The 13,418-nt window shown below is 39.1% G+C and overlaps 1 protein-coding gene across 7 annotated transcripts in view; it reads right to left on the bottom strand.

Moving 5' to 3' along the window:
* PSPC1 (paraspeckle component 1) overlaps positions 1 to 13,418 on the bottom strand; it is a 133,508-nt gene that overhangs the window by 101,328 nt on the left and 18,762 nt on the right. For all 7 annotated transcript variants that reach the window (XR_013995547.1, XR_013995548.1, XR_013995549.1 and 4 more), the window contains exons 3-4: positions 7,680 to 7,775; positions 4,111 to 4,307 (exon numbers count right to left, since the gene is read on the bottom strand). Coding sequence is in view for 1 of the 7 variants with exons in the window: in XM_081083590.1 (XP_080939716.1) it covers positions 4,111 to 4,307; positions 7,680 to 7,775 (293 nt within the window). In the remaining 6 variants the exon portion in view is untranslated. The remainder of the gene's footprint in view (positions 1 to 4,110; positions 4,308 to 7,679; positions 7,776 to 13,418) is intronic.

The raw sequence follows: 13,418 nt of genomic DNA on the forward strand, positions 1-13,418 counted from the left end.
CAGGCGATCGGAGGTTGATGGGGTCAACGCCTGAGGGCTCCCAGTATGTGAGAGGGGGCAGGCTGGGCTGAGGGACACTCTCCCCCCCCACCCCCAGTGCACGAATTTCGTGCACCGGGCCTCTAGTATATATATAAAAGATGTGGTGTATATGACATAATGTGATCCATATACAGTGGGGCCTTGACTTATGAGTTTAATTCATTCCGTGATAGAACTCGTAACTCAAATTACTCGTATGTCCAATCAATTTTCACCATTACAATGAACTGAAATGCCATTAATCAGTTCCGGACACCCAAAAAACACCGCAATCGTTTTGTTAAATGTTTTTAAATAAGAAAAATGTATTTAAAAATAATGAATATTGTATAAAAACACAATACTAAACAATAGAATGTAGTGCAATAAGCTTGTTTTTTTAAGTTTAATGTACAGCATTTACCTTGGAGATCAAACGACTTAAAGATGCTGATGGAGTTGGAGGAGAAAGGCTGAACTGAATAACTGAATCTAATTTGCTGATTTTTGCCCTTTTTGCCACGCTTTCATCACTTCCATCTACAGGAGTTTTCGATAAAAACCTGTCCAATGAGATCTGTTTCATCCTCCCTTTCAGAATATTTCTGAAATGAGTTAGGCAAGTGTCATTAAATAGCTCCATCACACGCCCAGTTGCAATTTTTTCTGGGTGTTTCTTTTGAATAAAGTCTGAAAGTTTCTCCCACATTCCCAACATTTCCTTTATCTCACTTATAGAGATAACCTCCTCCTCCTCCTCCGTGTCATCTATTTCCTGCAAAACCTCCATGTGCTGCTGCGTCTGGAGCTCCTTTAGCTCCTGCATTGTCCGTTCCTCAGAGTGCTCCTCGATGAGCTCGTTGATGTCACCTTCCTTTATATCTGCGCTCGATGCTTCACCATGCCTGACAATGGAGTGAATGCCGATCCTCTTTTTAAAATTTTCGAACCAGCCCCGACTGGCTTTAAACAGCTCGCCCGATGCCTCGTCCATTGAAGTACCTGGGGTCTGCTGCAGCAAATCAGCGTAAATAAGCTCGTGCCTTCCCGCAGATTATAGCCTTCGTCACAGTATCTCCTGCGAGCTGCTTCTCCGTTAACCACACCATTAGCAACTTCTCCATATTTTCATGGATAGATGTCCGCTGTTTAGAAATTATTTTAACGCCCTTGGCTGGAGTTGTAGCCTGTATCAACTCCTTCTGCTTCAGTATGGTGCAGATCGTAGAAGTGCTATGCTCATACTGCTTTGCCAAGTCAATTACACACACACCTTGGTCATGTTTTTCGATAATTTCTTTCTTTAATTCAATGTACATGATCCGCTTCTTCTCAGCACTGTCCTTCGCACTTACTTTCTTCATATCCATGGTTGAAAAAACGAAGTTTTGCAAAATATCTGCAAGCACAAATGCGAGCACAACACTGATGCTTCAACTAAGGGCTAACCGGTTAAAGTGAACGAGTGAGACACGTGATGCTGGGCTGATGTTGTGGCGTTCACTGTGACGTTCGCTGAGCCAACTAGCGGTGGGGTATCTGAAGCTGGCTCGTAACCCGAATTTTAGCTCGCAACTCAAAGCAAAAAATAGGCCGAGAGATGGCTCATATCTTGAAAAACTCGTTAGTCGGGACACTCGTAAGTCAAGGCCCCACTGTATATATAGACAAACACATACACACCTATATACACAATATAAAAAATATAGGTATGCATATACATACACATAATGGAGTATTATTCAGCCACTAGAAATACATGTATCTTAACAAATGTTTTTTAATATGTTTTTATTGATCTGAGAGAGAGAAGGAGAAAGAAACAGCAACTGGCTGCCTCCTGCATGACCCCTACTGGGGATCATGCCTGCAACCTGGGCATTTACACTGACCAGGAAAAGAACAGGTGACGTTCTGGTGCAGGGGATGATGCTCAACTGAGCCAGACAGGTAAGAAGAATCTTAGCAAATTTTTATAAATGCTGATATCCTGCCATTTGAAACAATAAGGATGAACCTGAGGGCATTATGCTCAGTGAAATAAGCCAGAGAAAAACACTGCATGGCATAACATGTCTGGAATCTAAAATAAGTCAATAGAGTACAAAAGTGGTTGCCAGGGACTGGCAAAGGGGACGTTGGGAGAAGTTGGTAAAAGGGTACAAACTTTCAGCTAAAAGATGAGTAAGGTCTGCGGATTTAATCTATAACATGGTGACTAGAGTTGGTAACACTGTATCATATAATTAAAAACTGATTAAAGAGATTAGAACTTAAAGGTTCTCACATAAAAAAAAGTCACCTTTAAAATTTTTAAAAATTAAGTCAATGTAATAAATCTACATAAATTGGAAACAAAATTAATAGAAGGGGAAAAGAGAGAGGAGGAGGAGCTAAATATGCCTATTTTGCTGTTCTTTTTGCTTCAGTAACCAGGAACCAAAAGATATCGTTTAAAGGAAAGAAATGTACTTTTATTACTTGATTTATCAGTACAAATGCATACAAAAATAGTATTAACATAGTCAAAAAAGTCCAGTGGTACAAGGGTGGAGAGTAATAGCAAAATGCATGGCAGGGTTAACTCTCTCCACTGAGAGTTATATAATTACACTAGAGGTTGTGCACGAAATTCATGCAGGGTAGGGTCCCTAACGGCTGACGGCTGTGGCCTTGCTTCCCAGGCTGCCAGCTGCCACCCAGGGCCTTCCTTCATCCCGCACTGCCCCCAGGTGGTCAGCACACATCATAGCGAGTGATCGAACTCCTGGTGAGTTGAACTCCCGAGGGGACATTTTGCATATTAGGCTTTCTATATAATAAAAGGTTAATATGCAAATCAACCGACCGGCTGAACAACCGGTCACCATGATGCACAATGACCATCAGGGGGCAGACGCTCAATATAGGAGCTGCCCCCTAGTGTTCAGTGCGCTCCCACAGGAGGAGCACCACTCAGCCAGAAGCCGGGCTCACAGCTGGTGAGCACAGTGGAAGCCTCTCCTGCCTCTGTGGTAGTGCTAAGGACCCCGAGGGGTCCTGGACTGTAAGAGGGCGCAGGGCAGGCTGAGGACGGTGCCCCCCCCACCCCAGCAAGTGTATGAATGTCCAGTAATTTGACCAGTAAATTATGACTGCTCTTAGAAATTCAGTTAGTTAGCTCTGTCTCTAGTGTTTAATAGCCTTCCTAAATCATATCCACCAGTACACATGAAGTTTTTCTTTTCAATTTTTTTTTTTAAATATATTTTATTGATTTTTCACAGAGAGGAAGGGAGAGAGACAGAGAGAGTCAGAAACATCGATGAGAGAGAAACATCGATCAGCCGCCTCCTGCACACCTCCCACTGGGGATGTGCCCGCAACCCAGGTACATGCCCTTGACCGGAATCGAACCCGGGACCTCTCAGTCCGCAGGCTGACGCTCTATCCACTGAGCCAAACCGGTTTCGGCTTTTCTTTTCAATTTTAAAAAAATAATTTTATTGAGGGCGCAGAGAAACATCAATGAGAGAATATCACTGATCATCTACCTCCTGCACAACCCCTACTGGGAATAGAGCCCACAACCCGGGCATGTGCTCTTGACCAGAATTGAACCTGGGACCCTTCAGTCCACAGGCCGACGCTCTATCCACTGAGCCAAATGTCTAGGGCATGAATCTTTTTTTTTATCTCTGTCAAAGAATATTCATTTGTAATCTTTTCACATGTGGTAATAATCTTAAATAGCCAACATTTGGCATAATTCCTTACACAAAAATAAAACAAAAAAAACCCAATCTTTATAACATTATCTATATACCAAAAATTATCTACTTTCCTGATTTTTGTCAGCAGAATCATGTACTTTCTATGAGCAAAATTTAACAGCAGCCTTAATTACCTCCAACAACACTACTTGTGTAGGAAAAATATATTTTTTTCATAAGGACATTCTCTCAGAAAAGGGAGAATGTTGCTTCTAATATGTTGAGTTCCAACTGTCTCTAAACTAAGTAGCAATTTAAATAGTAATAGATGTTACTGGGAACTATAAATAAGCCTTAAGAAAAAAAACAAAAACCCATCTACATGAACCCACCTTACCTTGTCTCATCAACATCAACTGGTGCTCATGCCTGGCTGCTTCCATTTCTGCCTCCAGTTTCTCTTTGGCTTCTCTGATGTTTCTGTCGACCTGCTCACGCTGCTGCTTCTCCATTTCGTCAAGAGCCTTCCATCTAGATGCATACTCAAATTCAAATGTCCCAGGCTGAGCAAAACGTGGTGGCTGTTCTCTTTCCCTACGTTTACAGTTAAAAACATACAGAAGTGTATGTTTAAAAGGTAAAACAGCTAAAAATAAAAGAGCATCATTTACTGAGCACTCACAATATTCACAGCACTGTCAGGAAAATATTCTACCTGAATTGCCTCGTGGCAATACTGTGATGCAGATTTTAAAAAGCCTGATTTTGAGAAACTGCCCAAGAATGCCACAATAGTAATGAAATCAGAATTCAAAGCTATGCAATAGGATACTAAACCTGTACTCCCCTAATAATCACCTACATTAAGGCCTTTCTAGTATTCATTGAACAAATAATTTTACATAATGAATCTGCAACATATGAATCCAATGTGTCCTAAGTTAATTGTCTGGAATCAATTTATTTTCCCCTTTTAAGTAGTAACTTTTAGGGATAGTAGTAAAAGCATGTAAGAGATTACTAAATTTTTTTAAAAATATATTTTATTGATTTTTCACAGAGACGAAGGGAGAGGGATAGAGTTAGAAACATCGATGAGGGAGAAACATCAATCAGCTGCCTCCTGCACACGCCCCACTGGGGACATGCCTGTAACCAAGATACATGCCCTTGACCGGAATCGAACCTGGAACCCCTCAGTCCTCAGGCCCATACTGTATCCACTGAGCCAAACCAGTCAGGGCAAGCTTACTAAATTTTATGTGCCAGGCTAATTGGCTAGGCCAAAATATAAATACCTAACATACTTCAATTGTAGTTATTTGTTCAGTACTCGTTTTCCTTGCTATTCTGTGAACTCAATAAAGACATGAAATGTCTGTTAACAGCTGTACCACAATGCATACATTTATTATTTACTACAGGCCCAGTACACAAAATTCGTGCATGGATACGGTCCCTAGGCCTGGCCTGGCCAGCGATCGGGGTCAACCTGTAGAGTGACCAGCGGAGCGATCGGGGGACCCCACTGGCACCCACCTTGGCCGGCCAGGCACGCTCCTGCGTTGAGTGTCTGTCCCCTGATGGTCAGTGCGCATCATGGCGACTGGTCATTCCATCAAAGGGTCCCAGGTTTGATTCCCAGGCACAAACCTGGGTTGCAGGTTCAATCTACAGGGCGCGTATGGGAGGCAACCAAAAGATGTGTCTCTTTCACTTCAATCCCCCCCCCCCCCCCCCACTTCACGCTCTCTAAAAATCAATGGAAAAAGTATCCTCTGGTGAGGATTAACAAACAAACAAACAAACAAAAGAAAGCCACACTCCTCTGCTCCCTAGCACCCACTTTTCCCAGTCTTTGTCACCACATTTGTTTTACTTATATTATTGGTTACCCATTTTACCACCCCACACAGCATGAATTTCTAGTCTATTTTGTTCTCTGATACATCTTCATCACTAGGCATATAGCAAGCACTATATATCATTTGAATCAAGTAAAGTGAAAAACATTCAACTACACTAAAATCAAAAAATGCCAATTAAAATAAGAGGCAAAAAATAGTATTTTGAACAGACTATTAAATCTTAAAATCCTAATACCCAATTATCATGAAGAAAAATACTTTTAAATATACATCAATAAGTATAAATTGGTATAAAATTATTGGTGAACCATTTGGCAGTATCAATCAACTTATTTTAAAAAGGGAGAGGAAGAGAGAGATAGAAACATCAGTGATGAGAGAGAATCATTGATCAGCTACCACACTGGCAAGGCTCTAAGTAGTTCTTTAAATAGTACTTCTGCCCAGCTGGTGCTGCTCAAGAGTTGAGCACCACCCCTTAAACCAGGAGCTCATGGTTCAATTTCCTGTCAGGACACATGCATGGTTGCAAGCTCAATGCCATGTATGGGGCATGCAGTAGGGAGCTGATCAATGATGTTTCTATGTCTCTATCCCTCTCACTTCCTCTTTGTCTAAAAATAAATTAAAAAATTATTAAAATAATAATACTGATTTCTTTAAAAAAGTAAATAAAATAGTATCTCTCACTACTTAACAGATGTTTCATAATCTTCAGTTCATTATTTGGTTTTACAGGTTTTTTGGTGTGTTTTTTAAAATTGATTTTAGAGAAAGAGGGAGAGAGAAATATCGATGTGAGAAACATCGATCGGTTGCCTCTCATAGGCACCTAATTGGGAATGGAACTGGCAATCTTTCAGTGCACAGGACGAAGCTCAACCAACTGAGCCACACTGGCCAGGGTGTTTTTATGTGTGTTTTCATGTTCTTATTTTCTATTCTTCGGTTCATTACTTATCATGTATCTCCACCACCTGAAATATAAGCAGCATGAGAGCAGTAACAATGCAAAGTTGCAATAGTAACACCTAGAACAGTGCCTGGCATCAAGATATTCCAATATTTGTTCAATTCACTACAGCTTTATTTATTATAATAAACAACTGACTGGTTAAAATGTATTTACACAGCCCTGACCGGTTTGGCTCAGTGGATAGAGCATCGGCCTGTGGACTGAAGGGTCCTGGGTTCAATTCCGGTCAAGAGCATGTACCTTGGTTGCAGGCACATCCCCAGTGGGAGGTGTGCAGGAGGCAGCTGATTAATGTTTCTCTCTCATCAATGTTTCCAACTCTCTATCCCTCTCCTTTCCTCTCTGTAAAAAATCAATAGAATATATTTTTTAAAAAAATGTATTTATACAGCAACTTACATATGCATCAGCCCAGCCATTGTGGCTCCGTGGTTGAGTGTTGACCTATGAATCAGGAGATCACCATTTGGTTCCCAGTGAGGGTACATGCACGGGTTACAGGATTGATCCCCAGTGTGGGGAGTGCAAGAAGCAGCCAATCAATGATTCTCTCTCATCACTGATGTTTCTATCTCTCTCTCCCTCTCCCTTCTTCTTTGAAGTCAATAAAAATATATTTAAATTTTTTTAAAAAGTTGCTTCATACTGAGTGAAAAACAACTGATAAAATAATATACAATATTTTAACAATAAGCTAATTTTCTTTTAAATCTCTAACAAGAGATCAAATGTGCCAAGTTATTTATCTGGGTCCGCCCCCAACTCTACCACCCAAAAAAATCTCCTTTTTAACTAATAACATACCTGAAGTATACTAATTAAATAAATATTCTCATAAATCTAGAATTCATTGTTTCTCTAACATAAACACTGCCAATATCCTACCGACCCATCACAGACCATTATAAAAGTAGGGACTTTTCTAAGTATTAACTTAATGTTTTACCCATATACAAAGAAAACTAGCATTCCATGTAAACCTGGAATTATTAGGCCACTCTAAAAACCAGATTATATGACTAAAGAGAATAGCTTCTAATCCAACAATATTTGAAAACAAATGTGATGTAATAAATAGCCTAGATGGCACATATGTAAAATATCTTTATTACACAATCTTACTTATGATATTGTTGAGTTTTCTGCATTAGCTTCTCTGGCAAGCCATCTTCATCATCAAACTGCTCCATTGGCTCCACAATGACAGGACGTGGGGTCCTGGACAGGTAAAGAGCATTAACAAGGATTAATACAGTGTCTAAAATTAACACTCGCTTAGCAATGTTTTATAATTCCAAGATACATACTTGGAAACTGTCTCTCAAGATAAATTTCTCAGAACTTAGCATATATACTCAAAAATCAATTACCATTTGCTGCACCAGACACAGATGAACAACAGAGTCAAAGATGAATGCTTGTTTCTAGAGCACAGAGTCTATTTAAGATGACAGAGAAGTAAACCCACTATGAACCTTTATGAACATGTAGTTAACCTTTATGAAGGATAAGAATAGTAATGAGTACCAAATTCATGTTTTATGTATATGGTATCATGTTCCCATTTCCCACAACCTCAAACTCCCATCTCTGCCTACCTCTCATAGCCTCTGTCTGTGTTTAACCAGTCGTCTTCACAAAAGTCTTTCTAAAACATAAAATGAGACCTAAAAGGTATCAGCCAGGCATAGGGGAAGGAGGAGTCAGAAGATATAACATATTCAAGGAGCCAGATAAGGGGAAGAGGAAATCAAAAACAGTAGAAAGTAATGTAAACTCTAATTGAAAAATTTTTTGCCTTGGCTGGTGAGACTCAATTGGTTGGAATGTTGTCCCATGCAATGGAGGGTCACAGGTTCAATTCCCAGTCAGGGCACATACCCAAATTGTGGGTTCAATCCCTGGTCAGGTATGCATACAGAAGAAAACTAAATGATGTTTCTCTCTCTCCCTCTCCCTTTCTCTATCTCTAAAATCAATGGAAGCATATCTCAAGTGATTAAAAAAAAAAAAAAAAAAAGACTCCTAGCGGGTTTGGCTCAGTGGATAGAGCATCAGCCTGTGGACCAAAGGGTCCCAGGTTTGATTTCCATCAAGGGCACAATCTCAGTTGCAGTCTTCTCCCCAGCCCAGGCCCTGGTTTTTATACCCAGTAGCAAAATGCCTTCCAAAGAACAAAATAACCAATTTCCATTAGCACCAGGAGTTATAAAAACGCTCATGTGACATCACTTTCATTCACTGCGTATTTTTAAATATTTACCAACATAACAGATTTTTTTTTAAGTTTGTCTTTCTTTAATTACTAATTAAAAGTGATTTAAATATCCAGCACGCCCTGCCTGGCCAGTGTGACTCTATGGTTAGAGCGTCAGCACCAAAGGGTCTAGGGTTCAATTCCCAGTCAGGGGCACATACCTGGGTTGCAGGTTTAATCCCTGTTCCCAGTCAGGGCTCCTGAGGGAGGCAACCAATAGATGTGTCTTTCTCACACTGTTTCTCTTTCTCTCTCCCCGCTCCCTGCCTCCTTCTCTCTCTAAAAAAGCAATGAAAAAAATATCCTCGGGTGAGGACTAACAAAAAAAAAAAAATACTTAGCCATAAATGTCTCTCCTGAGTTAAAAGAAAGCCCTAGAAGTTGAAGGAGAACTGGTATGTTAGGAAGAGGTAATAAATTCTTTCTCAAAAAAAAATTTAAAAAATGAAAGGGACAAATATATAGCAAATAGATTAACAGGACACATAACAAGGATTTGAGCTACATCAATATGGGCTTGATACCTGATAGGGGGCATACAAAGACAGCCGATAGATGGTTCTCTCTCATATTAATGTTTCTCTCCCTCCCGCCTCTCCCTCTAAAAATCGATTTTTTAAAATCTTTAAAAAAGCAAGTTTTTAAAAAAGCTGTTCTTGGATTTACCATAAATAAATAAATAAATCCCAAAGGTAATAAAATAAGTAGTGATATAAAGGAGAAAGTCTAAAAATGTCTTGAAATCTTCCTATAAAACGAACAAAACAAAAAAAGAATAAGTATAAACTCTTAAAGCGTAAAAGAAAACAACAAACTGAAGCACATTCTGAAAAAAACTGTCCTGAACTCTTCAAAAATGCCAATGTCGTACCCCGCTGATGTGGCTCAGTAGTTGACCATCGACCTATGAACCAAGAGGTCACGGTTCCTGGTCAGGGAACATGCCTGGGTTTCGGGCTCAATCCCCAGTGGGGGCATGCAGAAGGCAGCCGATCAATGATTCTCTCTCATCATTGATGTTTCTCTCTCTCTCTCTCTCCCTCTTTCTTCTGCTCTGAAATAAATTTTAAAAAGAAAAAGGAATACCTTAAGAAGCTTGATGTAAACTCTCTTTTGCCCCACTTTAAGAAATAAAAATTATCAAGGGCGGGGGGGGAAAAAGGACACATATGTAATACCCTTTGTAATACTTTAAGCAATAAAAAAAAAAGCCTAATTAAAAAAAAAAGAAATAAAAATTAGAAAAAAAAATTTCTTTTAAAGTGCCAATGTCCTGGCACTGACACTTTGTCATTTGGAGAACTATTACAGATAAAGAAAAATGACAACTAAATTCAATTTGATTACTAGACTGAAAAAAAGTTACAAAGAATATTACTATGCCGTGGGGAAATTTCAAATATAGACTATATGTTAGATAACAATACTGAATAAATGTTAAATTACCTCCGTGTGATAATGATATTGTAGCTTTATGAGAGAATATTCTCAGGAGACACATGCCAAGTACTGTATTCAGGGGTATAGTATAAAATCTGTAGCTGATTAACAAATGAATTTGCAAGCAAGATTTGAGTGTATATATAGTGTGGGGGTGGGTGGGGGAGAATGTGGCAGATGCTAACAATTAGTCAATGCCAATACCATTAAAGGGTTGTTTTAAAGAGAAAATTTCTTCTCCTAACCAAAACTGAAATGGACACATTTTTTTTGCATTTTTTCTTTTTAGTCCTCACCTAAGGGTATGTTTTTATTGATTTTGAGAGAAAGAGAGAGAAAGCAGGGAAGAAGCATCTATTGAATGCCTCTAACCAGTGATGGAACCCAAAATCTAGATCTGTGTCCTTGACCGGGAATCAAACCCACAACCCTTTGGTATACAAGACGACACTCTAATCAGCTAAGCCACCAGGGCAGAGTCACATTTTTCTGCTTTTAGGGAAGCAACACCAACATTATCATTTATATTTTTATATATATATATTTTTTAATTAATTTCAGAGAGGAAAGGAGAGGGAGAGATAGAAACATCAATGATGAGAATCATTAATCGACCGCCTCCTGCACGCCTCCTACTGGGGATCAAGCCTGCTACACAGGCATGTGCCCTTCACCTGAATCAAACCTGAAACCCTTCAATCTGCAGTCCAACAACGCTCTATACTCTGAGCCAAACATTATTTTTAAGTATCAGCTGGAAAATGGTAAAAATAGACCATTATACAGGGTGGGGCAAAATTAAGTCTACAATTGCATTATTATTTAATTATTTTCTATACAATCAACTGTAAACCTATTTTTGTTTCCCTCTCTGGAATTTTCATTGAATTTAACCTGCAATAATCATTTCAAAAATTTAAAAAGCTAGAAAGAGAAAAATTTAACTATTGAGCACCTATCATTTCCTGTACAATTCTAGGCATGAGCATCTCTAATGGTCTAGGTGCGATTCTAATGTTTAACAATGTGGATACACCCTTATTATCAGAAATAAAGGTGTTTAATTTTCCTTCCTCCCCCTCCCCATTTTTCTGCCTCTTGTAATTTCAAAAGAGCTTAAGTACATACTTTTGCATATGTAAATTATATATACTGTATAAATACATAAACCATTTGTAATATACAGCATTTTAAGACAATTTAAAGAAATTTAAGAGAAATTTTGATTACACAATATGTCTACATTTAATAACCAAATCACTTGATTTAATTCAGATGTCTGAGATTCAGTCAGTTCATCAATAAATAATTCATTACCTAGTAAATACCAAGACTGTACTTGAGGCCAGGAATATAAGGGTAAACAAAATAATCCCTAAAGTCTTCTAAGAGATAAAAGATTGTAAAAAAAATAATCATTTTAAGAGCTATTAGAAAGAGTAACAGAGGGAACACACTTTAGATAAGGCAGTCAGGAAATCCTCTCCACGAAGTGACATTTTAACTGAGACCCACTAATCTAGCAGCCGAGAAAACAGCATCCTGAATTCCATGAGAAGGTTTAACTAACAACAAAGTTCGTGAGCATGGAGTCACAGGAAGAATAAACAACTCCACTTGTAGCACAATATAAAAAGCAAGAATTTGCCCTCGCCTGTTTGGCTCAGTGGATAAGCATCCGCCTGAGGACTAAAGGGTCCCAAGTTCCATTGCGGCCAGAGGCAGGTGCCCAGGTTGCAGACTCGATCCCCCACAGTGGGGGGCATGCAGGAGGCAGCCAATCAGTGATTCTCTCTCATCAGTTTTGTTTCTATCTCTCTATCTCCCTTCCTCTCTGAAATCAATAAAAAAAAATTTTTTTAAAGGCAAGAATTTGCACCAGTTGAGCCCAGTGGTTGAGTGCTGACCTATGAACCAGAGGGTCAAGGTTAGATTCCCAGTGAGGACATATGCTTGGGTTGCAAGCTCAATCCACACTAGAGGACATGCAGGAGGCAGCCAATCAATGGTTCTCTCATAGATGTTTCTATCTCTCCCTCTTCCTTCCTCTTTCTGAAATCAATAAAAACATTTTTTTCAATTTATTAAAAAAAAAAAATAGCATCAGACTAAACTTCACCACTTATTAGCTGAGCAATCTTCTTAAGCAAATTACTTAACATCTCTGGCCTAATTTTCTCACCATGGGACAATTAATAGTCAGTGTTGTTATGGAAATCTAAGAGGTCACGATTATGAAGTATCTAACAGATAATAAAATATTCAATACCTTGCCCATTCCATTAAAAGTATTTTTCAATTATTCTAAAAGCTACCTGTAAGAACTTGTTAAATATTTACCAATTCCTACACCCTAGCTTGTCTGGCTCAGTGGATAGAGTGTCAACCTGCTGACTGAAGGGTCCCAGGTTTGATTCTGGTCAAGGGTACATGCCTGGGTTGAGGGCTGGATCCCCAGTACGGGGTGTGCAGGAGGCAATAGATCAATGATTCTCTCTCATCATTGATGTTTCTCTCTCCCCCTTCCTCTATGAAACCAATAAAATACATTAAAATAGGTATAAATATATACCTATATATTTACCTAGCCATACAAAATTAAAATGGCTACAAAAAAGTACCTCTCAATAATAACCCTAAATGTAAATGGATTAAATGCTCCAATCGAAAGATGTAGAGTAGCTGAATGGATACAAAAACAAGGCCCAACTATATGCTGTCTACAAGAGACCCACCTCAAAACAAAAGACACACAGAGGATGCAAGTAAAGGGATGGAAAAAATTTTCCATGCAAATGGAAAAGAAAAAAAAACTGGAGCCCTAACCGGTTTGGCTCAGTGGATAGAGCATCAGCCTGGGAACTCAAGGGTCCCGGGTTCGATTCCGGTCAAGGGCATGTACCTTGGTTGTGGGCACATCCCCAGTAGGGGGTGTGCAGGAGGCAGCTGATCAATGTTTCTAACTCTCTATCCCTCTGCCCTTCCTCTCTGTAAAAAATCAATAAAATATATTTAAAAAAAAAAAAAAAACTGGAGTAGCAATACTCATATCCAAAAAAAGAGACTTTAAAGGCATCATGCTAAGTGAAATAAGCCAGTTGGAGAAAGATAAATATCATATGATCTCACTCATTTGTGGAATATAATGAACAACATAAACTGAT

Source organism: Myotis nattereri (genome assembly GCF_964212035.1).
Source record: "Myotis nattereri genome assembly, chromosome: 2".
Classification (NCBI taxonomy): domain Eukaryota; kingdom Metazoa; phylum Chordata; class Mammalia; order Chiroptera; family Vespertilionidae; genus Myotis; species Myotis nattereri.